The 27,487-nt window shown below is 47.6% G+C and overlaps 6 protein-coding genes across 6 annotated transcripts; 2 read left to right on the top strand and 4 right to left on the bottom strand.

Annotated features, from left to right (window-relative positions):
* Positions 1 to 573: 573 nt before the first annotated feature.
* Positions 574 to 2,886, bottom strand: LOC117860484 (nuclear transport factor 2). The gene is made up of 2 exons (XM_034743790.2): positions 2,460 to 2,886; positions 574 to 884 (listed from the first exon to the last, which is right to left on the bottom strand). Exons 1-2 carry the CDS (start codon positions 2,760 to 2,762, stop codon positions 813 to 815), a joined length of 375 nt encoding a protein of 124 aa, XP_034599681.1. The 5' UTR covers positions 2,763 to 2,886; the 3' UTR covers positions 574 to 812.
* A 1,298-nt stretch (positions 2,887 to 4,184) lies between these two features.
* Positions 4,185 to 9,612, top strand: LOC117861173 (protein NUCLEAR FUSION DEFECTIVE 4). Its single transcript, XM_034744687.2, has 3 exons — positions 4,185 to 4,886; positions 6,999 to 7,936; positions 8,541 to 9,612. The coding sequence occupies exons 1-3, from the start codon at positions 4,551 to 4,553 to the stop codon at positions 9,052 to 9,054; spliced, it is 1,788 nt and encodes a 595-aa protein (XP_034600578.1). The 5' UTR covers positions 4,185 to 4,550; the 3' UTR covers positions 9,055 to 9,612.
* Positions 9,613 to 10,493: 881 nt separating this feature from the next.
* Positions 10,494 to 12,684, top strand: LOC117861969 (plant-specific TFIIB-related protein PTF2). The gene has a single exon (XM_034745476.2). The coding sequence runs from the start codon at positions 10,609 to 10,611 to the stop codon at positions 12,367 to 12,369; it is 1,761 nt and encodes a 586-aa protein (XP_034601367.1). The 5' UTR covers positions 10,494 to 10,608; the 3' UTR covers positions 12,370 to 12,684.
* A 1,791-nt stretch (positions 12,685 to 14,475) lies between these two features.
* On the bottom strand, positions 14,476 to 17,396 carry LOC117859568 (peroxidase 51). The gene is made up of 3 exons (XM_034742696.2): positions 17,029 to 17,396; positions 15,409 to 15,600; positions 14,476 to 15,302 (listed from the first exon to the last, which is right to left on the bottom strand). Exons 1-3 carry the CDS (start codon positions 17,260 to 17,262, stop codon positions 14,727 to 14,729), a joined length of 1,002 nt encoding a protein of 333 aa, XP_034598587.1. The 5' UTR covers positions 17,263 to 17,396; the 3' UTR covers positions 14,476 to 14,726.
* Positions 17,397 to 20,360: 2,964 nt separating this feature from the next.
* Positions 20,361 to 22,233, bottom strand: LOC117859602 (non-specific lipid transfer protein GPI-anchored 1). The gene is made up of 3 exons (XM_034742740.2): positions 21,691 to 22,233; positions 20,907 to 20,966; positions 20,361 to 20,813 (listed from the first exon to the last, which is right to left on the bottom strand). The coding sequence occupies exons 1-3, from the start codon at positions 22,049 to 22,051 to the stop codon at positions 20,686 to 20,688; spliced, it is 549 nt and encodes a 182-aa protein (XP_034598631.1). The 5' UTR covers positions 22,052 to 22,233; the 3' UTR covers positions 20,361 to 20,685.
* Positions 22,234 to 23,992: 1,759 nt separating this feature from the next.
* LOC117859716 (transmembrane emp24 domain-containing protein p24beta2) lies at positions 23,993 to 27,487 on the bottom strand. Its single transcript, XM_034742895.2, has 5 exons — positions 27,328 to 27,487; positions 26,720 to 26,970; positions 25,100 to 25,286; positions 24,906 to 25,013; positions 23,993 to 24,313 (listed from the first exon to the last, which is right to left on the bottom strand). Exons 1-5 carry the CDS (start codon positions 27,479 to 27,481, stop codon positions 24,180 to 24,182), a joined length of 834 nt encoding a protein of 277 aa, XP_034598786.1. The 5' UTR covers positions 27,482 to 27,487; the 3' UTR covers positions 23,993 to 24,179.

Here is a 27,487-nt window from a genome sequence, read left to right on the forward strand (position 1 = left end):
TTAATTACAAAACCAATCGCAAGACGAATCTATTAAGCCTAATTAGTCCATGATGTTATGAACTAATTAAGCTTAATAGATTTGTCTCGCGAATTAGCCTTCATTTATACAATTGGTTTTGTAATTAACCTATATTTAATACTCCAAATTAGTACCTAAATATCAAATGTGACAGGGATTAAAGTTTAATCCTGGAACCAAACACCCCTACTCCCTTCATTTCTATTTATAAAACGCACACACAAATATTCAAAGTTTATTCTGCTTATAAGGCGCGCACACACGCATATATTCAAAGTTTAACCAATAATTTGAGTAATGTAAATTTGACATGGTTGGATTTTTAATTAAATATAAGTCTCCCATGATTATAAATTTATAACCATAAACTATATAAGATAAACTATATAAGATAAGATAAATAAATCGTTAAAATTTAATTTAAAAGACCATGCCATATCTTACGGCATGTTCTGTTCGGGGAACCCAGTTTCCTGTATGATTACAAGAACTTCACCAAACAAAGGGCTTCCGGGACAACCATCAACCAGGACAAACGGGAGACCCCTCACATGAAAAATCTGGACAGTTTTCATTCACATTCCACAAAGAAACGGCGCCCACGCAACCAGAGTACACGATCCAAAATAAGAGAAATTATCCAGCAAGCATATCAAGTCTAGCAAGTCTAGCAATTTTCTTGCAATAAACGACAGCAGTCAACAAACGCACAAGAGTAGCAGCACCATTCATATTCATCGATTCAACATGAAACCCTTAAATCACTTTGCTTCCCGCGATTTCCGACTGTCTTAACCATAGTTCAGGCGGAACATGTCATTCTGCACGTAGAAGCTACCTCCAGCCGGCAGCAAATGGAACGCCTACATAATCAAAACATGGCAACGTCAACTTTGCTTACTACAAAGGAAACATACAAAAAATGAATGCAATCAAGAGTCGTCAAGCAAGAGATGCAACCTGTATGTAAAAAAAAATGCAATACAAGCATCATATAGTTTTGCACACCACCAAGGGTGCTATGGAATTCAATCAAACTTTAGATGAGGGATCTGAACTGACTATTTTGTATAAAAAAGGACCACCAATATCATTAACCCAGGCGAGCAGAGCTTAACTCTCAATGAAATCTTATCTCATTTTCAAACAAATATCTAAATCAACATTCAAGACCTTTGCAAGCTGCATGCCAGAATCTTATCATCATTACAAGTAGCTACACGGGAAGTAGGGGCAAGTTAAAAGTTGTGTATTTCATCTAAATATGATCGAAAGATAGTAAGATACAGGTGCATAAAACCAAAGCTTTAGAAGTGTGGTAGTAAACTGCACATTCGCAATCTGAGGTTGTACAGAACACATCACACACATGTTGTACAAGCCATGCCTAAAGTAATAAAGTTGACAGAAGATACAAATTCGTGTGTCATAATAATTTGAAACAAAAAAAATGTAGAATACAGGTATATTTTACACCTGCAAGATAAGTCGATGTCAACAAGTTTGACATTGCAAAGTTTGTTCATGGTTCAGAGGCAATTAACTCATATACTAAACAGCTTCAAGAGATGATCCCAAAACACAGGGTCCACATTTTCTAAGAAAAACTGACTATGGATACAAACACAATAAAACAAAGTGCATTCCAAAAGAATTTATGAAGTGTATTATGAAACTTTACCACAAAAAGGAGCAACAAATTTCATCAACTGGAATCTTTGAATCATGCAAGATAGAACAATGCAGAGCACGCGGCATGCCTACATCTCTAGCATTCACCAACAGGTAACGAAAACATTGACAAAACCAGTGGCTTTGCCATGGAACCAAAACCAGTGATTTTTCATGGAACTGAAAGCCACAATGATGAACAGAGATCTCATACTTAAACCATAAAACACACTAAGGGCTACTATTCAGCAAAAATTTCAATATGTATGCAAAAGAAAGGCCGTACATATGAAAATAACCTAAGGTAATAAATAAGGAGCATAAATATAGACAACTACACAACGCATAGCTAAAGATCAAATAAACACAGCTGAAAGGTTTAGCCAAGGATAACCAAGCAGGCACATATAGATCTACAAATACTACTGGACTAGCAGGCAGCAGCTAATCAAATTATCCGATATGGAAATCAACATGGAACAATGATTACTAAATACAGAATAGCAAGAGACCAACCCATCCCAACAGCAAGCGCAGATCAGGCAAGCAATTCATAATAATAATAAACAAATCGAGGGCCTTCTACTGATTACCACGAGATCGGGACCAACCCAGCCCAGAACCACACGAGTGAGCACAGATCAGATCAGATCAGCTGATAGGTCAGCGCGGACTCCACGGAATCGAGATAGGGCTTTCTCCTACGCGGCGAGTGCGAGTGTGAGAGGTGGGGAGGAACCGGATCGAGGCGGTGCGGGGGTGCAGACCTGGGAGAACTTGATGGGGTGCTCCTCGGGGCCGGTGCGGATAGAGCCGGAGACGAAGACGAGCATGCCTCCCTGGGGTCCCGACGGCTGGCAGTCGACGGTGACGATCTGGTGCTCGCAATGCTGGAAGGGGAGCGAGCCGAGCTTGCCGGCGATGGCGGCCGGGCCCTGGAACTTCTGGCCCTCGAAGGTGAGCATGGAGGTGTCCTGGTACAGCCCCACCAGCGCGGCGCGGTTGGTGTCGAACGTCCGGTAGTAGTGCTCCACGAAGGCCTTGGCCACCGCGTCCGGGTCCATCGCCATGCCTCGCCGCCGCCGCCGCCGCCGCCGCGCCGCACGCTCCTAGGGTTTCGAGCTCTGGGGAAGAGAGAGGAGAGGAGGCGTCGCGGTGTGATGAGGAAGGAGAGGAGCGCAACGCAAGCGAAGTGCTGGGGAATTTGGCCCTGGGGTGGTGGGGCCGCGGGTCGGCGGAGTTGGCGTGGAAAGAACGCGACACTGTATGGGCTGGGCCTAAGCTGGAAGTGTTTTAGTCCGGGCCGCCGAGGCGAGACACGGGCCGGAAGTGATCGTGTTGTTGGTGTGGTGGTGGTGTGGGGGTTCGACTTCGCCGAAGAGTACAAATGCAGAGCCCAGCCCACGACAGGTGGTTTAGACGCCATCTTCCGGGAGGTGGATAGCTATGCTGCACGGATACGGATACGCGTATCAGTATCGTATCGATACAGATACGTGGATACGTTATTTCTTAAAAAATCTGATACGTGATACGTATTAGTATTTTTAGGAAAAATAAATTATAGGAAACACTTAACAAATACGGTAGCAACCTAGCAGGGACAACAAATTAACTCTGGTTCGTGCTAGAGAAAAATCAAGCAAGAAGATTTGGAACAATAAATCAATTCTCATTGCACTAATTGATTCCATTAAGTATAAACATCCGGCAGCTCCTATAGGTCGCTTGAAAAAACGTGCAAGTGCTAGTGCAGTATGTTTCTGCAGGCGGCCCACGAGGCCACAATGTATTCATGTTGTGTCGTGTTCGTGTGCTCGTGGGCCTAGGGACTGCCAGGAGGTAACGCGCGTCAAGGCATTCTGGACTGGGCCGTATCGAAAGTACCGGCGGGAGGCGCGCGATACGTATCGCCGCAAGTATCCGGTTTCACTTTTTTATTTTTATTCCTGATACGGCATGGATACGTATCGCACGCGTAACCCTCAGGTATTCGATACGGATACGTATTAGATACAGGATACCGGGTCATTGTGACATATCCGTGTACGTAGGTGGAAAGAGGTGGTAACTTTCGACACGTATATTGTAGTATTGGGAGTAGTGTCGTCGTCGTCGGGCGCACCAACAAGACGGGAAGCGACAGGAACAGCATGGCAAGGTAGGGACGCCGCTGTAGACTAGTGGGAGTGTCTTTGGGATTCCTCAGCTAGCTCGCCGTCGCCCATGCCATGCGGCAAGCCGGCAAAGGCGGCGACTGACACCAAACGCACTCGCCCGGCCTCTTCCCCCGGCCGCCGTCGGCGTCACACCACGAGTCCACGACACGTCTCGGCTCCCCGGCGGTCGCCCAGGCCATCGTGTACTCGTGTGACACGGTCCCGCGCGCCACCGCTGCGTGCCGTGCGCTGTGGTAGCCATGCGCCGTGCCGCCCGTCAAATCAAGCGCGCACCGGAGGGAAAAGGAAAACGGGCCCCGTCATCATCAACGTCCCCGTGTTTGTCGCCTCCCGCCTCGCCTCGTCCTCTCGCGGCGGTCTCGCCGAGTCGCCATCGCCGATCCCCACCCCCGACTCGCGGGGGAGGGAGGAAAGGGACGGGGAAGCGAGCTCGAATCCCCAGATTTCCGCCCCGTCATTTTGTATGCGCGGCACTGGGACACACATGCTTATCGGAAACCAACAACAGAGGGCCACGGCGACCGCTGCCGGAACCGCACATCCCCGAGCCCGCTGAGGCCCCCAATCCCCACCGCGCGTCGTCTGCCGGCGAGGCCCTGAATCGGCGCGCGTTTCCTGTGCTTGGTTCTTTTTCGTTTTGATTGGGAGCTCCGGGCTCGGAGGACGCGGGCGGGCGCAATGGTGGAGGTGGGGAGCCGGGTGCGGGGGTTCCTGCGGAACCGGTGGCTGGTCTTCGTGGCGGCGATGTGGATGCAGTCCTGCGCCGGGGTGGGGTACCTCTTCGGCAGCCTCTCGCCGGTGATCAAGAGCTCGCTGGGCTACAACCAGCGCCAGGTCGCCGGGCTCGGCGTCGCCAAGGACCTCGGCGACAGCGTCGGCTTCCTCGCTGGCACGCTCTGCGCCGTGCTCCCGCTCTGGGCCGCGCTCCTCGTCGGCGCCGCGCAGAACCTCGTCGGCTACGGCTGGGTCTGGCTCGCCGTCACGCGCCGGGCACCCACGCCCCCGCTCTGGGCGGTGAGATCCGAACGCCTCTTCCTCTGATCAATGATTTTTGTTTTCATTTCACCTCCCCAATTACGAAATACGATGCTATCGTTTCATCTTCCTTCCCGTAACGCGGCGGTTGCATTGGTTGGTTGCGTGGTCTCGATCACCTGTCCTCTACCAACGCTAAAAAACTTCACAATTTCCTGCCCGTGACTATTCTTGATTGAAGCGTGCACGATGTTTGCAGTGTTTAGGTGGAATTCATGTTGAACTTTTGGGTTCTATAAATGCAGTCGTTGTTGAAGTTTCAGAGTTTCAGCTTCATGTCATGGTCTAAGACCATGATGTTTCATAGAGTTCTGCTGTTGTTGCTCCGGTTGAATATTCAAAGATTTGTGTCGGATTATGGAAACCAATCATGCTGCGTGTCAAAGGTTCTTGCTTCAAGCAGCGCATGGTTTCGTTTATGGAAAACTTGATATTAGTTTCCACATCATTGTTAACAATATGGAATTCTGCCCGCCCGCCCTCCTGGATGGAGAGTCGCACTTGGACTCTTTCACTTAGAAAAGGACAGCTAATTTCTTGTTTTGGGATAGCATTGCATCTGAACATCAACGTTTACTGTTATGTGTCCCACTAAAGCACAGTGTACAGTTATAAATGAAATGGATACTCTTAGCATCCTTTGGAGCTCAGTTGTTATCCTTGCTGTAAATTTCGCTTTGAGCCCGGCAATAGTGCTCGGCCCACACGCTGTGTAACTCCGACCTGTCTGTGGTCTTTTCCTCTATAAATTCAGATCTCAAAGCTTTCACATGTTTGCAAAAAAGGGAAAATGAATACTCTTATGATGCTGAATTTCTCGAAGTTTCATTGGAAGAAGACATACGACCTGTTGAATATGCTTAATTGTGGTCTGAGGTGTACTTCTCTTGTCAATGTGGTCGCTTTCCTGCTTTCCATGTGCCTTTGGCCATACCTCATTATATAATGCCCTTGAAACGCTATGACGTCCGGGTAAATCATACAGTGATTAACTGCAGAATTTTATTCAAATCCCTCAATGTACAATCAAGGACATCAGCATTGGTTATTAATCTGTGTATCAAATAAAGTTGCAGCAGGCTCACTTGATTGTTTTTATGTGTTAAAACAAATGCGAAATGACATCCCTGTATTACATCCCCGTCAAGTAAGAATGCCATACCTTATAGCTCTAAAACATGTTCTGGTTCCTATTTCCACTATCACCTGTACTTTGAACTTTCTAAGATCAAGATCAGGAACTAATGATTTGCGGTGCCAAATGTTTTTTTTCCTTATTTGAAACAACACTAGATTCCTGTAAAAGCACAGGGCTAGATGATATTATTTCAAATAAACATTACCTTCCATGCCATAAGGATAGAGGATTGATACTATTTTATATTTTTATTTCAGAAACCGAACAGATTCCTATTTTTTCCTTATATATGTTCACATGTATACTAGAAACCAATGCTATTTATCAAATAACATCTATAGTTGATTCCAATCTGTAACGAAACGTCGTGCAATCATGCATAACATCTAGCTTGATTAGTTTTGGTCACTTTTTGCTCTTATAAACTTCATGTAAAATACTGAATTTTGCTCTCAAGAAAGATCCTGAGAGTTCCACCTAAAAACAGTTCTGAGTTTTTTATTGCCGTCAACAATTATTTTCTTTTCTTTCTACCGAATGACAAAGATAACACGTACCTGTTGATGTGTGCGCATTCCTGTTGTTGCCTCTGGACAATTTAGGAGTATTTCTAACAGCACCTTAGATTTGCAGAATATGGCTACATAGAGTTGCCTAAATTTGTTCAATTAAATCAGTGAAAAGGTGATGTCCAGACTGCAAACAATCTGTAACTAGCATGCACATGCAACGAATCTGCATAATCAGTTAGTACCAAACTGGTGGCTAGTCTACTTGCCACTATGGCACATTGTGGCACAGGATCCCGTGTTCCTATTCAGCTTTTGGTCTTCAGAAGCATGGATCTTTTCATAAGTGCCGCATGTTTCAAATGGAATTTTTATTTGCCTTTTATATGCCTTGAATTGCTTTTATGTGGGTTATCATATTAAAAGTTTATCATCCTTCCCCAGATGTGCATTCTAATCTTCATTGGTAACAATGGTGAGACATACTTCAACACTGCTGCACTCGTCTCATGTGTTCAGAACTTCCCCAAGAACCGTGGACCAATTGTTGGTATCCTCAAGGGATTCGCTGGATTAAGTGGTGCAATTCTTACACAGATTTATGCAATGATAAACTCGCCTGATGATGCTGCACTGATCTTCATGGTTGCCGTTGGCCCAACAATGGTAGTTATAGGTTTAGTGTTCATTGTAAGACCAGTTGGAGGCCACAGACAAGTGCGTCCTTCTGATGGCACAAGTTTCACATTTGTATACAGCATCTGCTTGCTCTTGGCCGCTTATCTGATGGGCGTCATGCTACTGGAAGACCTTGTCGACTTAAGCCAGTCAATGACTGTCCTGTTGACCATCATTCTAATCATGTTTTTATTAGTTCCAATAGTCATCCCAGTGCTACTCAGCTTCTTTTCAGATGACGATGAGACTTTGTATGCACTATTATTGCCATCACCTCGGAAAGAAGAAGCAAGTGCATCAACATCTTCTGAGGAGCAAGAGGAGGTTATACTCAGTGAGGTGGAGGATGAAAAGCCAAAGGACGTTGATCTTCTTCCAGCCTCAGAGAGGCAAAAAAGGATTGCGGAGTTGCAGGCAAGGCTAGTTCAGGCAGCTGCTGTTGGTGCTGTGAGGGTTAAGAGGAGGAGAGGTCCACGACGAGGTGAAGATTTTACACTGATGCAAGCGCTCATCAAGGCAGATTTTTGGCTTCTATTTTTCTCCCTATTGTTGGGCTCTGGGTCCGGTCTCACTGTGATTGATAATCTTGGGCAAATGAGCCAGTCATTGGGTTATGAGGAAACCCACATTTTTGTGTCGATGATTAGCATTTGGAACTTCCTTGGGCGCATTGGTGGTGGTTACTTCTCAGAGATTATTGTCAAGTAAGACTGTTATGCCTCTTTGCTGACATAGAAAGTACTTCACATGATATCCCATTAAGTATTTTTGTTTAGTACATATCAAGAGCATTCTCCAATTATGAATTGAATAATTTTCAACAGTTTTTCAGCATCGTAGTTCACCTTCCATGTTGACCTAGGCTTTTTTCTTTCCAAATTATTCCAAGTGCTTGTTCTTGCCATAATTTTATTAAAATTTTGGCCTGAAATTGATTTTCAGAGTGGTCCCAGGAAACCTTATTGCTAAGGATGACAAAAATGGTATATCATCCTGCCAAATGCAAGTAGAGAAGAAGAGGAAACTAAAACATAAAGATAAGTGCTGGAGCTAACAAAGTGAACAGAAGTAACCATAGTAAGCTAGTATTCTAAACAGATATGAAATATATATTTACATGCCCATGCGGACTGAACTTGCAATACCTACAGTATTTGTTTCAGTATTCATGAATTATAACACCTGTTATTGATTAATGAAAAACTTTCCTCCAAATCGATCAACTCCTAATTCCAAATATAGGGTGCATCTTATTCACTTTAACTCTTTTCTTGTCTGATCCTTTTGTGTTCCTTCACCTGTTTTCAGAGATTATGCATATCCAAGGGCAATTGCATTAGCTATAGCTCAAGTTTTGATGGCAATTGGGCACTTCAACTTTGCAATGGCTTGGCCTGGGACAATGTACATTGGCACACTGCTCGTCGGAATTGGCTATGGCGCTCACTGGGCCATTGTGCCAGCTGCTGCCTCTGAACTGTTTGGGGTGAAAAATTTTGGAGCACTGTACAATTTCCTCACAGTTGCAAATCCAGCAGGTTCTCTGGTATTCTCAGGGATTATTGCCAGTGGCATCTATGACGCGGAAGCTGCAAAGCAGGCTCAGCAGCGCCACAACTCCACATTGTTGACAATGCCTGCAAGAGTGGTTACCATGATATCTGAAGCTGCTCCAGCACTGAAGTGCGAGGGTGCCATCTGTTTCTTCCTCTCGTCCCTGATCATGTCCGGGTTCTGCATCATTGCTGTTGTCTTGAGCTTGATCCTGGTTTATAGGACGAAAATTGTGTACACGAATCTATACGGGAAACCACGCACTTGAAAGATCAGTTCCCAAGGGCCGGAGGGCATGATATAGTTTCAGAGTTATGAAGACATACTTCAGTTTTAAATTTAGTCTGTGGTACGCCGCCGTTCCTGTACAGGCGGTGGTGGACTGTTGGCCTTCAACTTGTTCTGCACCATGTTCCTTTGGAGAGCAGGATGGGAATTTTGCGTTCTTTACGAAGTGCTGTTGATGAGCAACTCGAGTCACAGAATAAGCTCCCAGCAGGTGGGATCATGGGAGGTATTGGGTACGACATCGTTAAGTATATGAAAAGAAAGTAAATGGTAGAATTGTGTCTTTTGCAGTTTTGCTCAAATTTTGTTGTGTTTAGTTGGAAACAAAAAATTGCATTACACTGTAATAAGCCGGAGATCTTTCTAGTTTCTACATATCCTCACAGAGGTGAAAACATTTCTTTCTGATTAGTTGTAAACTCGAAATGTAATATAATACACAGGTCTAGAATCAGGAAAATTGTATGAATGACTGGTGTAACTTGGTTTCTCTGAGCTATTTGATTTTTTCTGCGAGGACTGAGCTATTTGAATTAAACGATGCGCTGTGTAAGATGTCATGTTTCATTTACACCAAAATTGGTATAATTTATTTATTTGTAAAAATAACTAATTCTTGCTTGCACCATTAGGCTCGGTCATTTGATATATTTTTTCTTTATTTATAGAAAAAAAGAACAAATTCATGTTTGCGCCTTTTCTGTTTTGGCACGTATGAATTTCTTAAGAAACAGTTCGTGCCTCATTAGAATGTAGGAGTGATGAATAATTGATTAACACTCAAGCATATTTAAGATCGACAAAGTCGGCATAAGCATCTTGCAACTGCTAGTAAAGGACTGTGTGGGCAAGTTTTGCCGAAAACTAACCAGATGAACTACACTCAGTTCGCAGTTTAAACAATACCTGGGTGCTCCTCATCTCAAAACATATGATTTTATCCTCCATTAAAGAATTATGCTTCTCATAAAAACTCTTGAATTTATCAATTGCATGTTATACCAAAATCCATTCCCTTGCCACTACCTACAAATTGCCACAACGAGTTCGCTCTTCGCTGTACTTGACCTCCTCCGTTGTCATTAGCCGCTTTCAACCATCAAATTCGCTTCCGTTGCTTGCTGCCTCGCCTCGCAGTGGAGATAGGTTGTTAACGTTGTGTAGGAGATGAAGAAGAGGGTGAACAGAGGTGAACTTTTCTTTGGGCATGGAGGCAAGAATCCAACAATTTGGTTAGGGTTACACAGTTTTGTGCAAGAAGCGCAGAACGGCAGGATGAATTCAAAGTTTCAAACACGTTGCACATACAGCAGATTTTTTTTCGAAATATTCAGCAGATTTTCAATGCCACATGTATATATACACAACTCACCGTAAGCACACAAAAGTCGGTCGACGCACCTATACAATTCTGGTACAGCCCCCGCAAATTCGCAACAGATCGCCGCAGCTTCGAAATCGAACCCCCCACTCCTTTCCTTCCGCCGCCAGCGCCGCGCCGCGCCGCGCCGGCCCCCTCCGGCCGCCCGGCGCGATGGGCTCCACGTGCCTGTCGTGCGGCGAGCGCGCGGTGATCCCGGACCCGGACTCGGGCGTGCTCGTCTGCACCTCCTGCGGCGTCATCCACGACGGCGGCTCGTCGGAGTTCGTCCACCAGGCCACCTTCACCGACTCGGGCGGCCTCGACCTCCGCGTCTCCTCCCTCGTCCGCAACAGCTCCGACTCCGCCTACCGCGACCAGAAGCTCGCCGGCGCCTCCGCCGCCATCACCTCCATCGCCACCCGCCTCGGCCTCTCGTTCACGCGCGCCGAGGAGGCGCTCCGCATGGCCAAGTCCGCCACGGGCGGCGAGCTCGCCACCCCGGGCTCCGCCTTCCTCCCCGCCCTCGGCGCCGCCTGCGCCCTGCTCGTCGCGCGGTCCCACCGCCTCCCGCTCTCCCTCGCCGAGGCGGCCGAGGCCGCCTTCTGCTCCGCGCCCGCCCTCGCCGATCTGGTCTCCCGCGTCGCTGCCCAGCTATCCCTCCCCCCGCTCCCGTGCTTCGACTACGCCGCCGCGCTCGATCGCGCCGTGCACCTGTCGCCCTCGCTCACCGCCGCCGCGGGCGAGAAGACGGAGGCGATCCTCTCGCAGGCCCGGTTCCTCCTCCGCTGCGCCTCCAAGTGGTCGCTCACCACCGGGCGGTACCCACTCCCCCTCATCGCGGCGCTGGTGGCTTTCTCCGCTGAGGTGAACGGGGTCACCTCGCTCTCCGTGGAGGACATTGCTCAGGACATCTCGGCCGGAATCAGAACCACTCTCCGTCGATACAAGGAGCTCGTTGATGCGCTCGTGCATGTCGCACGGCAGCTGCTTCCATGGGGCGCCGACGTCAATGCGAAGAACCTGCTCCTCAACGCGCAGGTCCTGCTCCGGCTCATGGAGATGAGGTCACAGTCAGATCCGTCTGAAGAGTTTCTTGAGAGCTTCGCTCCGAACATCGCTGGCATTGTGCAGGCATACTCTTCTGTTGATGAAGATGAGTCCAAATACCTTCAGATTGCTCCCGTGGGTGCCGATGAATTTGATTTCGATAATTTTGTGCCAGAGGAGAAAGAATTTGAGGATCAGAAGATAACAGAGAAGGGTCTATCAGATGCTTACCAGAATGTCTTAGAGAGGCTTGCCCAGCTAAAGAAACATGGGAAGGTCAGTAAAGGTGCTGACAGGAGGAAGCGGTGGAAAGGAGGACTGGAGCTGGAGCCATGGATAGACTCTGTGGATGATGGTTGGAAAAAGGACATGCTGCTTGAGGACGTGGTGGATATTGATATTGGATATGATGCACCTCCACCATCGTTTACTGCTGGTATGGAGTTGAAGAAGCAAAGGAGAGCCCGTATTGAAGCTGCTAAGCTGCGAATTGATGCAATTAGGAAGGCCCCTGCTGCTCCAGCTGCAAGCGCAAATCATTCACAGCCTGGTGTAAGAAATGGAGATGCCTGTCCTCCACAAAAATCGGCCAGGAAGAAACGTGGGGGAAAGAAGATGGACGACATAGATCGAATCATACTCGGTGACGATTTGGTAGAGATGCCAGATAGTCCAGATGGCAGGAAGAAGAGACGAAAAAGAAGTTCCTGCGACGGTATTGATTGGGAAGATTGCATTATTGAGCTCCTGCTACTACATGGTGCAAATGAAGCAGAGATAGAACAAGGCCAGTACAGAAGATTGTTGGAGTTGCATGTATTCAGTGCAGTAAGTGGAGGAAAATTGAAAAATGGTGATGCAGCGTCTCAAGTCTTTAGTATATGACCGCAATTTTGCTGAATGAACATAGGTCCTTACCATTCTGTATTTACATTCTTTTAGTGATATAGAAAGCTCATGCTGAGTGCTGAATGCAAATTTTTTTAAGTTCAATCAAGCTAATTGTGGGAAGAACATATTGTGATAGAGTAATGATTACAGACAACGATCGCTTTTGTTCTTCCCTGCTAATACCGATTAGAAAGTACAGTTTAGGAATGATATGGCCCCTAACAATTCCAATTGTTTATATAAACGGGGATTGTGTAATTTTGTACATTGCTATATGGCTTATGAATGACATATATTTTTAGTGTTGCATTCATAATTGTTTTATTGCTAATATGAGTGCATCACAGCTGAAGCCACTAAGGCCCTGTTTGGATCCTTGGAATTGAATTCCATTCTAATAATCATAATTTAGACACAAATTAATTAAGCTAATATAGTTGTATGTGGAATATATTTGTATATTATTGTTGGCTATATGGGAGAGATACTTATGTGCTGCACTTCTGCTATAGGGAAACGAGTCGAAGAGCATGCTATAAGTTGCACATTAGAAAGATAGCATGAGGATCTATAGAATCAATTTTCATCTCCCACCCCCATGAATTTAAGATAGGCTTATATCTAAACTTTGGAAAGTTGTGGAATGCCACATTCCAAGACAAATAGCCTACTCCATTAAGTAGATTCCAATTCCTTCAAAATGAAGGGATCCAAACGGGGCCTAAGTGAAAAGATAGATTGGTGCAATGACATTTCTGAAGAAGTTTGTGTTCAAATAGCGTGTTAGTTGGAACTAGTTTATGATGTGACTTTTCTTGTGGATATTTGTTGTCCATTTGGATTTCGAGATTAGTTTCACATTTGAAGTAAAGTATATGCGACTCAGATTGCTTCATTGATGTTAAATATATCCTTTTGGATGAAAAGGTCATTTGGTCTTTGATCATGAAGAATCAGTCCTGCAATTCCTCTTCTTCTCTGTCTACTTTTCCTGTAGTCCATAAATCTTGCTGAAGGTTTCTCCGAAGGACTGGCTCCCACTTTATTCATGCCCTATTCCAGTAGTGAACTGAAAAGTTCTATTCATTGGTGATCCTTGGGGTTAAAGTTTTGTAGCTAGAGTTTTTAGACTGAGGAGTTCATACCGCAGTTCAGCATACTGTACAAATGCATATTTTCCCTAGAATTTGATTATTGCCTAGAGACAATGCACGTGCACAGTTAAGGGAGTGCAGTCATCTTTCTGCACATGACATTAAAAATTTAAATACTACAAGCTGTTAGTTTTGCTACTAAGTGTGAATCCATATGATATCCTTGGCTCATGATTATTTACTTGCCAGTTAAATTTTAAATCAATACCCATCAGACGTATGAAAAGGTAAATCAGAGAGGCAGAAGAGGACCAGAGAAGGGGAGAGGATCTGCAGTTGAAGTTCAGTCCACTGAAAAGGAACGCTTAGTGCACGGTGCACCTGATAAGTTAACTGATGATGCAGTTGTTTCTGCAGGCTCTTTGAAATCACCAGATTTCAATTGTTCCTCCTGCTTAATTGGCCTCTTCAGGCGGCTTCTTTGATCTGGACTCCAGCTGCAGTTAATTGCACACGAAGGTTATACCTTGACTCCATGGAATCAGGCAACGGCAGATTAAGGTAAGGACCAATTACAGGCACAATTGATTATCTCTAAGCAAGTATTTGCTTGTGTTGATTCTGTTCCAAAGTTATAGCTTCTCTTGTATTCCTTGCGACGTCGGCTAGACAATGAAATAATAATGAGCATTGTCATGTCAGTGGTTACAGAACCTCTCCAAAGGCTAGCAGTTCAATTTGGTTTCTAAAATGTTGTGCCTCAGCATATGTTTTACTTAATAAACATGTTAATATCTTTTTTTATATGTCAAAGTTCTTGAAACTGGCCAATCAAATTACTCAACTGTCCACTTCTTTCAAAATGTTCTTTAATTGATCTTATAATGCGGATAATGTTTCTTTCAAAAAAAGAAAGGAAAGGAGAAAAACACAGATCTTGTGACAAAATTGCACTTGTATAAACTGGGTCACAAGCCAAAATATCTTCCCCTTATTAGCCCTATCATCAGATTAACCTTTTTCATGTAAGAATCCTCAAGTTGTTCATGGCATTACACTCTTCAGTCTGTACAAAAATGCACCCAAAAATAATAAGCACAAAAAGTTTTTTAAAAGAAAAAGAAAAAAAAAGAAAGAACACTTTCAAACTTTGGGCATCTGTATGCAAAAAAGAATCAATCTCAGTATATGTATCTCAACTCCAAACAGCATCAGAAAAATCTGAATTACAATTGCTACTTGCAGGCCCTCTATGCTCTAGTGGTTGAAGGCAGTGCAGACACTTCTGATCTCTCCATCAGTTCCGGTCTTCACCCCTAACCTCCCGAGCTTGATCATGGCAGCGACAAAGGCGTCAAAGAACGCCTTCTGGTCCGCAGCGAACTTGTTCACGATCGGCTTGGTCGAGTCATCGGTGTAGAGCACCTGGTCGGATGTGAAGAGCCCCAGTCCGTACTGGAGGTTGGAGTAGTACTTGTTGTCAAAGGTGATGGGGCTCACGGGGTCCATGTTGACGGCGATGGTCTCGCCGACGTTGCGCGGGCACGCCTGCTTGAGCTGATCCGCGTATTCGGGGTTGAAGGAAGGGTCCGTCGGCGCGCTGCTGCTGTACCCGTAGAGCCGGTTGAGGAAGCGGGTGCAGTGCGCGAAGCCGACGGTGTGCGCGCCCGAGAGCGCGACCAGGTCGACCGGGGAGAAGCCGTTCCTCTGGAACATCGGCGAGAGCTCCTTGACGTGCATGTCCGGATCGGGCAGCTTGCCGGCGACGTCGCTCTTCCTGGAGACGAGGCCGTCGAGGCGGCCGAGCTCGACGTGCCAGTAGGGGCCTTTGGCCTGTGAGAGTTGAAGGTGGTGAGCGCCAGGGAGTCAGAAGCCGAGGACAGTGAAGTGAAACGAAAGGGGATTGGTTTTGCTGAAGGCGGGTGGCGTGGTGGTTTACCAGGAAGACGACGTCTCTGGCGGCAAGATGCATGATGTCGGCGCAGGAGACCTTGCCGGGGCACTCCTTCTCGACGGCGGTCTTGACCCGGTTGACCGTGTCGAAGCCATCGCCGGCGAGGGACTCGTTGTCGTCGGCGTCCTTCTGGGCATCGTTTTTCTTGGACGCTATCAGCACGGCGGCGTCACAACCCTGTTGCGGTTCAAGTGAGCGACAGAGTTAGTCGCAGTAAATTTGTTTAACTTAACTATGAAAATGCAACAGAAAGAATTCAAAAGGATGTGTCAATGTCATCAGTATATCTGGTGCTTCAATTTTTGTTTTGAAAACCTAGGTGATGTTCAAAACGGCATACATTTGAGATTGGAGAAATTATATTTACATAGAAGTTTTTGAAAAAAATTGAATACGAAAATATTTGTGGTTACTCGTGCGCGTGGGGTCCTATACAACTGGTGCTCGACGTGAGCTCACGCAGCATCCCAATGCGTAGGTCAACCCAGAAAAGAGAAAAAGACTGGAACGAGATGCCAGCTGCTTGATTGCCAGGACGCCACTAAACAACACAAGGCACACAGCAGAGGCATCTTCATCAATCATCATATTCTTGGCAACATGGAACCAGCTGTAGCAATACAAGGATGGGAGCAGTCAGTCCTGCCTACCCTTCCAAAAACTTCCAAAAAAGAAAACTTTTCAAACCAGCTGCAAACAAATTGCTGGTTAGTGGTCATATTTTTTTATTTTGAGATGAACATGACTGAAATCATTTCCAAAAAAAATCATAAGCACCTACAGCTCTATGAATTCCAAACTTCAGAAACAGATGGCCGTCCTCATTTTCAGTTTCAGGCAGAGTTAGCTAGCCGCTCGGGATTCACGTCGGGGGCTTGTGATCTCTGACGAGAAGGCATCGAGGCCCTCCGACACGGCGGCAATTTGATAATCGTCGGGGCCTGATGAAAAGTCGCGTTGGCACATGCGAGGCCCTGCCCGGCTGCCGCAACCGACGACCACGCGGGGCAATCGAGTTGTTCCCCGGAGCCAGCCCAGCCAGCTCCCCCCCACTAAACAACCAACCCAGCTAGCTTTTAGCGAAATGGAATCCAGTTTTCTATTGGCAACATCTGAAGAAACCGAGTTCTTTTCTATCTGCTTTCTTTTTTCTTCTCAGAACTAGAAGAAGAAAGAACAGGAGCACAGAGACTGCAATGAACTGGGCAGCAAGATGATGATGATGCAGTGCACTGAGTGCAGGGACAGCCCCCATGTTATCTGACTGAGAAAGGAGCTTGCAACTTGCAGCTTTGTGGTTCCAAAGAGGCAAAGATGGCTTCTTGAAGAAAAGAGATGGGGCGGGGCGGTTGTGGCGCAAGTTGGTTGACAGAGAAGACTGAAGAGGATGAGATTGGTCAGAGCGGAACCCCAAACGAACCCCCAAAAAAAATTGATAAATCAAATCAGCAGATCAAAATGCACCCCTATATGCATTGCGCATCTCGAAGCAAGGATGAAATCATCAAAGCAGGAAGAGAATGATGAGTGCGGCGAAAGCAAAGCGAAGAGGAGGGCCAAGTTCCAATCAGGATGCGATGAGGCGGCTGTGTGCTAGCTACTCACCCCAGCCATGCAGTCGTGGAAGACTTGCCGGAGCGTCGCCGGGATGGTGACCACCGTCTCGTTGATCTTCCTGGCCACCTCCGCCCGCACGATGCTCTCCAGGTTCGGGCAGCTGTACCTGTAGTAGTCCTCCCGCAGCGGCGTCGCGGCCTCGCCGGGGTACGCCGGCATTGCGGCCACCGCCAAGAACACCGCCGCCACTAGTAAGGGGACGCTTCTCCGTCGCCTCTCCATGGCGCCGTCGCTGTGGGGGCCTGCCTGCGCTTGGTGATGTAGTGGAGCGGGCGGGGTAGAGGCGGAGGAGGAGGAGCGGATGTCGAGGCGAACGGCTATGGGTTGTATCGGAGACGCCGAGCTTGAAAGGAAAGCAAGGCTTTATAGAAATGGGGAGTAAATGATTGATCAGTGGTGGGCATTTTGCTGGCCAAAAAAAAAAAAATACTAACTCGAAAGGTTGTCAAGCTGAATTAGAAGGGGTTTAATTTCCCCTTTGTTTGAAAAAACAAAGAAAAGGTTATGCCAGGTGCTCTACCCTTCGCATGAGTATAGTGGATTGGTAGTGCATGGAACAACAAGATGCTCGGTTTGCTTTTGTTTGCATAAGTTCCATCTTCGGTTTTCGTACTACCTCTACTTTTTTTTTCTGTGCAAGGCGTATTTTATTTTGTTAGGGCAACACTTTGACCGAGAATTATCTTTTTGTAGTTCAATTACCTTACACAAAATTATCACCAAAAGAAAGTATCCTTTTTAATAGAATCAAATCATCTTAAAAAATATGTGTAATGGAGTAATTTTCGTGAAAAGCTTGTTCTAAAGAAAAAAAATAAGTCTCGTAACTTCAAAATTGGATGGAGTTCTTATATTGATTTTCTGTTCTTTTTTTTTTAAAAAAAAAAAGGGCAGCAGCCATGTAAAAGGTGAAGAGAGGAGCCTCAAATTGGATGCTTTTCTCGCGTCTCATTTAGTGTTGCTGGCCAAAAAGTGTGCGCTTTTATTTGTAGAGACCGAACCTTTGCTCTTTGTTTTTTGCCCCCGTAGACCCTATTCCCCTGCAATTGCTTTACCTAACAATGGTACCTTTGAATTGTGTTCATGAAAAAAAAAGTTTTTTTTGTCAAAATTCAGTGGCGCGATTCCGGTTAGGAATTGACCGTGCGATAGTCGGCCAATGACCACCTCGTTAAACCGACGGACTGCAGTTAGTTGTCGAAGCTGTTTTTTTCTTCGAGATGTGAGGTCAACATCTTTTTGTATAGGAGCATAATTTCCTTTAGATTTTGTTTCAAATGCATTTCCTTTCGAATACGCTACTGTGTCTCGATAGCTTGCATCCATCGAATCGCTGTGATCGTGAGGAATATAGTGGCATTGTCAAACCCGCGGAGAGAATTCAGAGCGCGCGCGTGCCGGCACGCAATGTGCTTCGTGAGGCGCATTCCGGGGGACCTCTTCGTCGACCTCATCTGGGCAGCTTGCGTTGGGACCCAAAACCTTGCCCCAGTTTATACCTTTCAAAAGAAAGAAAAACTTGGCCCCGGTTTCAGGCTTGGATCCCGGAATTGCCGGCCCAAGGGGCGCCAGATACGGCGCCACATGCGCCCGTCACACGTTTGGTTTGGCCTTCTACATGCGCTCAAACCAAATCCTCAAGAAAATCAGCTCACACTCGTATGTTTGTCAACTTATGTGATCGATCGATCGACCTTGTAGGAGCTCCAAGCTTGAATTTTGGATACGAGCTGGTAATCCATGTGACAGTGCGATACACCATATCATCGGAGACATAATCAAAACTGTCAACCAGGCAGGTACATGTATTATCTTTACAGGTTAGTCTGCAATATAATCCTGAATGATGTGCACGACATTGATACGTGGACCACAGGCAGCAGCCAGCAGGTGCGGATCATCGTCGTCTCTCACGGGCTCGGCGGCTCGGCCTGCAGCAGCTCGTCGTCTCCGTCCAGAGGCAAAGGTTGGTGTCCAAAGATTCCTTGCCATGGCGGCCGAACAGACGAGACGACCTGACCTGATCCCAACGCGTCACCCGCGCAATGCCCGCAATGGGAAGGGCATGGGCTGGAGGCTGGAGCCGTTTGTGTTTGGCTCCTGTTTTGGCTCGCGAGCAGTTATGCCAATCATTGTTGGCATAACTACATAATTCCACTCGAATTATGGAGCCACCACATGGGGGGCTCCCTCCAACTGCTCCCACGGCCAGCTGCCGCCTGAATTATTTTCGCCTCAGGCGGCGACCAGGGGTTGCTGTCATCTCGAGGATCGATTAGGGTTAACCACAAACCACTAGCCCTGAAGCTCTAGGCTTTAAAGACAGCGATCACCACGAGGTTAAGGCGACGGCGGTTTGGGGTTAAGAAAATGCCTTGCCGCCTTGCTGGCATCAGGATTCAGAAGCGCCGCTGACCGCGGGAGGTCGCCGGTCGCCGCCGTGAGGCCGACGTGCCGCCCCGGGGCAACCGCCAGCCGTGAAAAGAAAGGAATGCACCGCACGACATGGTGGCGCGCCCGCGTCGCGCGCACGATCTCCCTCCCTCCTCCGTCATCACAGGTTCGCACAGCGTCCGCGGCCGGCGGCGCGTCCTGTGAGTCTGTGACATGTGCCAAGTCGGCAAGCAAGGGGCGCCCGTTGTGTCAGCGTGTCACGAGTACGCGTCGAGCTGTCCGTCGGTGACCAAGACCCCGGGCCAGCTCGGCAGCTCCGGATTCCGGCGGCCACATCATCGTCCAGGGTCCCACCACGCCAGGAACGGAGTTCAGAACGGCCACGGGCGATCCTGTGTGCGGGCATCTTGGATTGGATTAGTGATTGAGTATTTTCAGGATCTCTGCTTCATTAGCACAAGTAGTTGCAGTGCAGTCACCACTCAATCACTAATGCACAGCTAGAGCTTCTAGCTGCTGACCAGACAGAGGCAGCACCAACGGCGTGATGGAAAGGAACGTGGCGAGAGCAAGCAGATGCAAAGCAGGCAAGCAAAGCGAAAGGCTAGCGGCCTCCAAAGGGGAGCTGCGCTGAAGAGCAAGTTCCCGCCTTTGATCCTTTCGCTTTGCTTTCTATTTCCTGTCGGAAAATAAAAGCTTCCAGGTGACTTCTACAGTCCTAGGATTCTAGGAACACGGCACACACCCAAAAGGATTTGATTTGTTTTATGCACCAAATTAAATCATTGCTGTTTGTTGCTGATTGCTGTGACAGTTTTGTCTGCAACTGCAAGCAGCTGCTGAACTGAATGAAGCCAACCTCAGGCGTCGCATCTCCATTCAGGTTTCAGAATCTAGACCAGGAACCAGCCAACCACTCATCGAGCTACAGAAAAAAGAACTGCCAATTCTTTTTTGTCTGGGGAAAAAAGTAGCAGAACGGCAGCTAAATTATTTGACTCGTTTGCTGCACTGACACACTGTTCATCCGACCAACGGGCCTGTGAATTCTGAATTCTGATGCACAAACCATCCACTCTCATCATGCAACAGGATCCAGCGAGAGAATTTAAGGGGGAAAAAAAGGTTCAGCTCAACTCCATTTTTATGTGGTGGGAACGGATACAAAATAGACAAGGACTAGAGAAGCATGACTGAGGACGAATCCACAGGGTAAAAACTAAAAACCGGTGCTTGCCCGAGGCCGAGGGATCAGAACACGGATGAGAGCACCGCGGAGACGACGGCGGCCGCGATGCTGCCGCGGATCCCGGTCTGGAGGCTGAAGCCGCTGCCGGCGGTGCTGTCGCTCGCCGGAGTGCCGCCGGCTGATGGCGTGACTGCATGAGAAGAGCGACGGCGATCATTGTGCACAGAGTGGTAGAGACTGGCCAAGTGGCGAGACGGATGGGTTCAGAGTTGAGAGCACTCACTGTTGGAGGCGTTGGCGAAGAGGGCGTAGTCCGGCGAGCCAGGCTTCAGGTTCAGCAGGTCTGGCAGCAGGGGAGGAGGCATCATCAGACATTGCGAGAACAAACAGCAAGAATAATATAAAATAAAGCATTGGGAATTTCTTAACTATTCGACTGTGCTAATATCATTGGGAGTATGTTAATATGATAAGAGCCTGATTCACTGCACATTAGTAAGGGGGGAGAAAGCAAACAGAGAAAATTTCAAAAAAAAATCCTTTCAACACAAAAAAGGAACAGAGAAAAGTTCTGGAGCCTGGACAGTAGGAACATGGGCTGATTTTGGTAGTGGGAGATCAGATCCACCTCAGCTCGGCCCAACCAAAGCACACAGCCCAGTTGGCCAGTATGGTTGGAATTGGATGGATAGTTCTTGGGTTCTCCTTACATTCAGAGTTTCAGACATGGTGATGACAAAATCAAGTTTTGACCCTGATCTCGGTCTTAGGACTGTGCAAATTTGCAACAAATCATAAGGGTACACCCTGAGAATGAGATGTTCTATTTCCCCTCAAAAGTGAAAAAAAAAATTGGTTTGCCTTTGTAAAAGTATGTTACTGGTTGCATGTCGAAAACAATAAACTAATTCGAGCAGCATCCAAATCCAAATCCAAATCGAGAAACAAAACCAAACCTAATAAGAGTAAAATTCAGGACTTGTCATGCTCTCAGGTCAGCAGGCAAAGGATAGCTACTACTCCGATCCAGTCTAGGCAAGAGATAAGCTACTAGTGCTAGTACTCACTGATGCAGAGCGTGACGTTGGCGTTGGCGAGCTTGCAGGCGGCGGGGAGCGCCATGAGGCGGTCGAACTTGAGGCCGAGCGACTGCACCTCGTTGCGGCCGTTGTGCACCTGCTGGATGATGTAGCAGAGGCACTGCGGCCGCGACTTCTGCGTGTCGGCGGCGTCGGCGCAGCACGTGGACGACGGCGACCCCGCGTGCCCCGTCGCGTAGTCCAGGCAGTCCGTCAGCTTCGAGAAGTCCCCCGCGCACTTGTTCTGCAGCGGGTCCGCCGACGCCGGCGGCGACGGCGACGTCTGCGCCACCGACACCACCGCCACCGCGCACCACACCGCCGCCAGGCACCACCGCGTCGCCGCCATGCTCGCTGCTGGTGTCAGTTTAGTTTAGCTTCTTGTCTCCCCGATCTGGCTGAGGGAGCTAGCTGTGGATCGAGCGAGGCGGAAGGGTGGTCTCCGGCCCGTCGCCGCTGGTTATTCTTGGCTAGAGGAGGGAGGGAAATGTCAAATGAACAGGGCGGCGTGGGTGGCCGGCCGGCGTTTATAGGCGGCGCGGCGCCAAGCGCATTGAAGCGGGGGCGGTGAGGGTTGGATGATGCATTGAAGACGGGGGGAGAGAGAGCGTCGCAGTAATTCCGTCCGGTACGTGTCCGCGTCACGACCACCACGTAGGTGTCAGCCGGTGTACAAGTGTACACCCACGAGCGACGTGTCCCCCGATCTGCCGCCCCGCCGCGCTCTGGTCCGGGCGCCGTTGCTCATGCCAATCGCGTTCTTTTCTTCTCGCAAGATGCGCGGTGTAAAAGCCCTGTGACTGTGAGCTGCTTCTGGATGTAGTTCCACCGCCGTGGAGGCGGCTGGGTCGACGCCGGCGCGGCGGCGGCCCCGCCGTCCGCCGCTGTCCGCGAAGCTGCCTTCAGGCTCGGGCCAAGCTTGGCTTGAATGCGCAAGCGGAGCAGGTAGATGGGGGCGGTTGCGCCACTGGGATGGGAGGGCGCGGCGGGCGGCGGTGACGGTGGATCGCAAGAAGCGGGGGGGCACGCCGCACACGCCACCCCCATGCCGCCCTCGTTCCAGGGACCAGGGGCGCGCCGTTTCGGCGTGCGCGGGTGGCGTGGCGTCGGCGCGCACGGCACGGGGCACCGTTGCGCCGGCAGTTTTCCTGATGGTGCCGCCGTTGCACCGTTCAGAACCGATCGGGGCGACGGACTCGTGGTCCGCCGCCATGGATGGCTTCTGAGTTCTGTCCCCATCAACCTGCCAAGAATGTCACCGGGCGACGGCGATAGCAATATAGTTCAGAACCTTGTTCATCTTCCTCCCAGCCGAGCCAATCGAGCCTTTATTTTGAGCTCTACCGCCACAGCTACAAAACGTACGCCACGAATCCGCAGGATCTCGATCTGCGTCCGGAATCCCACGTCAGTTTCGGTGCTGGTTTGTGCCGCCACTTCCAGGTAGCTGCCGGTTCACACATTGCTGTCGACGAATTCATTGTGTTCATCATCGACGATCGATCTGTTCACTGTTCTAGATGCAAAGCTCACGCACTGACACACACCAAACAGCTCCACGCCACTTAACCGGTCCACGATGCAGACACAGGGCGCCCGTTGCTTTCAACCCAGATGAACGTGCTCACTGCTCAGGTCATGTTAATGGCGCGTCAATCTCGTTTTGCACAGTAGCGCCGAAGTACTCTGCTCTCGTGTCGTCTGCGACCTATTTTCAGGCTACAGTACTGCACGCTCAAATGGTAACGGCATCAGGCATGAGACACAACTCAGTAATCCACTTTCAGTAGATGCAGAAGAGTTCATCTCATGTTCAGATAGCAACACATGCAAGGCACACAAACGCCCCCTGGCATCTGGCAAGTCTGGTCCATGTCTCGGTTGGAAGAATCGATCGACAATAACTGAGACCAGGCCAGGTAGTTGGTTGGGTGATGCTCATCAATTGGCAATTGGTTGGGCAGGGCCAGGCATCAAGTAAGATGAAGCTGCCAAAGTGCATCAACACGTTTACACTACACCCTTCTAGAGCGAGGCAGCTCAGGCTGGCAGTTCTTCTCGCCACATTCAATCCTGCCCTGTTTGGGTGGAGACCAGAGGCCATTCATTATCGTTGAGAAAATTGCAGCCTCCAAAGCCTCGTGGCCAGATAAAACAGCTGCCACATCGAGTATCCATCTATGGCAAGGCATTTAGGCGTGTGGTACACCGTACACAGGCACAGAAAATTTGCAACTCATACAACAAACAAAACAACCGTGCTTCGGGACTATAGAGCAAGGTGAAAATCTAGAGGTGAAAAGGAGACTAAATTGACAGTTTGAACTTTCAGAGTTGTCATCTATGGAACCACAAAAGATTACATGTAACAGGTGTCCACAAGCAAGTAGTATTAGCAGATCTAGCAACCACTTAGTTCGGTATAACAGTCGCGTTGGGATGATCTTGGCTACAAAGGGGGTGCGGCTACTAGAGTGTTACACCCTAGATGTCCCCAGCTTGCGCTCGAAGAGCCGGCGCAGAAGATAGACCTGGATGACGCTGGCCGCGATCAGCGCCGCTGACTCGAAGAGCGCCTTATGGACTGCCCTCCTGCTCATGTTCTCGTTCACTGTGACAGGATAGGCATGATTAGATTACCTGTTCATGGGATGATACCACCTTCGCAAAGAGATTAGCAGTTTTGAGTATGTAACCCAAGGGGAAAGTAAAGAGAAAATTCACTGCATAGGCATGAAGCAAGAGAACAGATACTGAAGCTAGGGGCATCAAACGGCATATTGGAAGCAAAGCAGAAAAATGAAAAACAAAAAATGCGAAGAAACCAGAATGTCATTGCTAGTTCACACGTTTCTGAACACAAAGAGGTAGCTCACCACAACTATAATCAAGCATATGTACACACTTATCTTAATTCCTAAATAAATTCGTTCTAGATAGTTCCAAATTTCCTGTTAAGCTATTCTTTCATGAAAGTATACTGATTGTAATTTCTTTACCACACCTGGCCAGCAACCAACAAGAACTATTGTGATAGAAATATGGCATTCAATTTTATTGACCAGCTAGAGTTGGTTAATGCTGATGGTTTAACCAGGGTGTGGCTCTCCTTGATTGATAAGTTACAACATTAAAAAAAGACAAGAAAAACATAAGGGATGAAAACTCAAATTAGTAGTTTCAAGAGAAGGTAAAAGACTTACATATTGCTTGTCGGTCAGTTTGAGCCTCTAGCCAGTGCTGTTCGAACTGAATATTGTAAAGTGCCTCATCTAACTTGGCAATTTGCTCGAACAGTGGTGCAAAATGTTCTGCATCACATAAAGAAAACAGGAGCTCAGTGCTAAGCCCTTGCTAACCAAAGTTAATAGAACTCCAGAAATCCATAGATTCTTACCATCTTTGGCATGCTGCTCGAAATATGAAAAATGGCCAACATGCACATCGAAGTCTATGGTTTCATGGTACGGAGATTTATTGGTGAAGCAGAAGCGATGGACACCTCTCTTCTGAACTATGAACTCGAACGTATCACTAGTCTTATCTCTCGAGTCACGGACTTGAGCGCCGTTAGGATCTTTAACCTGTCATTAGTCAGGATGGTGTCAGCTCTACAACGCTTATACCTTAGTAACTGAGTATAGTTTAAAAAAATATCAATGGTCTTAAAAAAAAAGTCCACTGGAGTGACTTGAAATCACATCATATATTATTGAGCTAGAAAAGTGTTCACACAATTGCATCATTAGTTGAAACAAGGGAAATTAATAGCAGACTACGTGTAACTGATGTGGGAAAGATTCTAAACAGCAGTGTAGTAATCAGCCAAGCAAGCATCAATAAAAGTAGTCAGTGAGTATCTTCACCCAAACTTTCTACCCAACAAAACTTTGTTCTAGTGAAACAAAGGAATAATTGACAATCACAGGCAAAGTGAAAGATGTTGATGGCAAAAAAAGGCAAGGATGCCAGGAAATGATCAGTTCAGTTTAGCTAACAGAACAATGGGGGTTGAAAGTTGAATTGTCACCAGCCAACTGTTTTCTTGACAATAATTCCAATTTCCACAACAATTCTATATTAGATTATGGGAGGTTAACAGAAAAAAACAAGAACAAATATAATTAGAAAATCTCTTTTTTTTTCATTGCACAAAATGAATAGCATACATCCACATCATCCAAGCCTTAAAAATATGAGATTCTCCAATTCATGAATCAGAAAATGATTCAAAAAATCGTGCTTCAAGTTGAAAGCCCCACACCATCATGATGTCAATTTCTTCCAACTTCCATCTGACAGCTGGAGCATAGTAATTTCATTACCATGCAATCAATGAGTTGTCAAGATGTTTATCTCTATCGGGCTGATTCTTTATGATGCAACCCCTGTAAATAGAAACATAGGTGCATGCATAGTTTGTTGGATTATTAGGCCATCATCGCGCCCTACAAATTTGGCTAGGGCTAGAGAATGAAACCATTCAACTTTCATATCTTAATAGTGATTGCAAGTGTGCATATGTGGTTTTGTCTAACTATTAGTTCATCACTGCACCCTAGTAATTGGTTACCAGTATACTCTGTACACACCTTCAACTTTCAAGAAATTCCATTAGTTAGAAGTGATAGCAACTTTCAAGCAATTGTATGAATTGCAAGTTGCTGCGAGCATGCATGCCGAGATAAATAAAAGGTGCTAAAATTTAGAGGGGGGGGGGGGGGGGGTGCATAGTTTAAACAGCTAAAGTAACTACGTTCTGAAAATGCCAATGACCTGAGATAAAATTTAATAGACTACTGGCATCTTGTCATCCTGACTGCAGTAGTAGTTACTATGTTGTAACTTCAGAAATATTGTGGCATGCAAGCAGTGACACAATAACAGAACAACTAGCGATCTAAGTGCAACAAGTCTTCTTTGCTCCGACCAAGAATGTGTCATACACTTACGTGTCTATTGTTCAATTTGGTTATTACCGTAGGACACGTAGAGGCAAAACGAATCAGCTCCTTACCACAAGATCGACGCCTTCCTCGCTGTAATGCCACGGCGTGTCAGCCTTGATCACCACGAAGGATACATGAACCGTATCCCCCTCGTACTCCACATTATGCGAGAAGCACTCCTCCCTGTCAATCACGAAGCGGATGCCCGCGGCCGGGCGCAAGAACAGCACGGCGCAGAGCACCGATAGGCACACCGCTCTCCAGCTCGGCACCCCCATGTTGTGTTGCCAGGAACGGTTGCTGATTGCACAAAGCCTCCCTGCAAGAGACGAATTCCCAAGCTGTCAACAGGAGGGCTTGCCACGGGTATAGAGGAAACAGATCAGGTGGAATTTGGGGGCGAAACGGGTCGGAAGGACTGAATCGGGGGAGAAAAGGGGGAGCGACAGAGGTTGGATAGGGGAGGGCCCGGCCCGGCACCGCCGCAGCAGCAGCAGGGGAAGACTCTATTGGATGGAGCTCGCTGCTCGCCCTCTGCGGTTCCAGGCCTCGATCGGGTCGACGGGGAGTAACGGAGCAAGATCTGGCTTCTGATGATGAGGCTCCTTTGCCCTGTCGGAGAAATCGCCAACCGTGGGGAGGGGGTGAGGAGGACGGGAGGAGATAAGTAACTTACCGGTCGGAGTTGGAGAGGTCGCCGGTCGCCTCCGGCGATCTGGGCGGCGCTTCCCCCGCCCCGGTGGAGGAAGAAGCAAGGCAATCGATTCAGAGGAAAACTCACGAAGCAAGCTGACCGAGAGAGTCCGTGCGAAAGGGGGAGGAGGTCTCATCGTTTG

Source organism: Setaria viridis, chromosome 6 (assembly GCF_005286985.2).
Source record: "Setaria viridis chromosome 6, Setaria_viridis_v4.0, whole genome shotgun sequence".
In the NCBI taxonomy this organism is placed as follows: domain Eukaryota; kingdom Viridiplantae; phylum Streptophyta; class Magnoliopsida; order Poales; family Poaceae; genus Setaria; species Setaria viridis.

What these genes read in the sequence shown, in the direction of transcription:
- LOC117861173 (XM_034744687.2), top strand. Translation starts at nt 4,551, where the DNA reads ATGGTGGAGGTGGGGAGCCGGGTGCGGGGGTTCCTGCGGAACCGGTGG. An exon ending in CCACGCCCCCGCTCTGGGCG is followed by an intron (nt 4,887 to 6,998) that starts GTGAGATCCGAA and finishes ATCCTTCCCCAG; the next exon opens with ATGTGCATTCTAATCTTCAT. An exon ending in TTCTCAGAGATTATTGTCAA is followed by an intron (nt 7,937 to 8,540) that starts GTAAGACTGTTA and finishes ACCTGTTTTCAG; the next exon opens with AGATTATGCATATCCAAGGG.
- LOC117861969 (XM_034745476.2), top strand. Translation starts at nt 10,609, where the DNA reads ATGGGCTCCACGTGCCTGTCGTGCGGCGAGCGCGCGGTGATCCCGGAC.
- LOC117859716 (XM_034742895.2), bottom strand. Translation starts at nt 27,481, where the DNA reads ATGAGACCTCCTCCCCCTTTCGCACGGACTCTCTCGGTCAGCTTGCTT. An exon ending in CGAGCAGCATGCCAAAGATG is followed by an intron (nt 25,014 to 25,099) that starts GTAAGAATCTAT and finishes TATGTGATGCAG; the next exon opens with AACATTTTGCACCACTGTTC. An exon ending in AACTGACCGACAAGCAATAT is followed by an intron (nt 24,314 to 24,905) that starts GTAAGTCTTTTA and finishes ATCCTGTCACAG; the next exon opens with TGAACGAGAACATGAGCAGG.
- LOC117859602 (XM_034742740.2), bottom strand. Translation starts at nt 22,051, where the DNA reads ATGGCGGCGACGCGGTGGTGCCTGGCGGCGGTGTGGTGCGCGGTGGCG. An exon ending in CAACGTCACGCTCTGCATCA is followed by an intron (nt 20,967 to 21,690) that starts GTGAGTACTAGC and finishes CCCTGCTGCCAG; the next exon opens with ACCTGCTGAACCTGAAGCCT. An exon ending in CTTCGCCAACGCCTCCAACA is followed by an intron (nt 20,814 to 20,906) that starts GTGAGTGCTCTC and finishes CTTCTCATGCAG; the next exon opens with TCACGCCATCAGCCGGCGGC.
- LOC117859568 (XM_034742696.2), bottom strand. Translation starts at nt 17,262, where the DNA reads ATGGAGAGGCGACGGAGAAGCGTCCCCTTACTAGTGGCGGCGGTGTTC. An exon ending in TCCACGACTGCATGGCTGGG is followed by an intron (nt 15,601 to 17,028) that starts GTGAGTAGCTAG and finishes GAACCGCAACAG; the next exon opens with GGTTGTGACGCCGCCGTGCT. An exon ending in CCAGAGACGTCGTCTTCCTG is followed by an intron (nt 15,303 to 15,408) that starts GTAAACCACCAC and finishes CAACTCTCACAG; the next exon opens with GCCAAAGGCCCCTACTGGCA.
- LOC117860484 (XM_034743790.2), bottom strand. Translation starts at nt 2,762, where the DNA reads ATGGCGATGGACCCGGACGCGGTGGCCAAGGCCTTCGTGGAGCACTAC. An exon ending in ACCCCATCAAGTTCTCCCAG is followed by an intron (nt 885 to 2,459) that starts GTCTGCACCCCC and finishes TTGATTATGTAG; the next exon opens with GCGTTCCATTTGCTGCCGGC.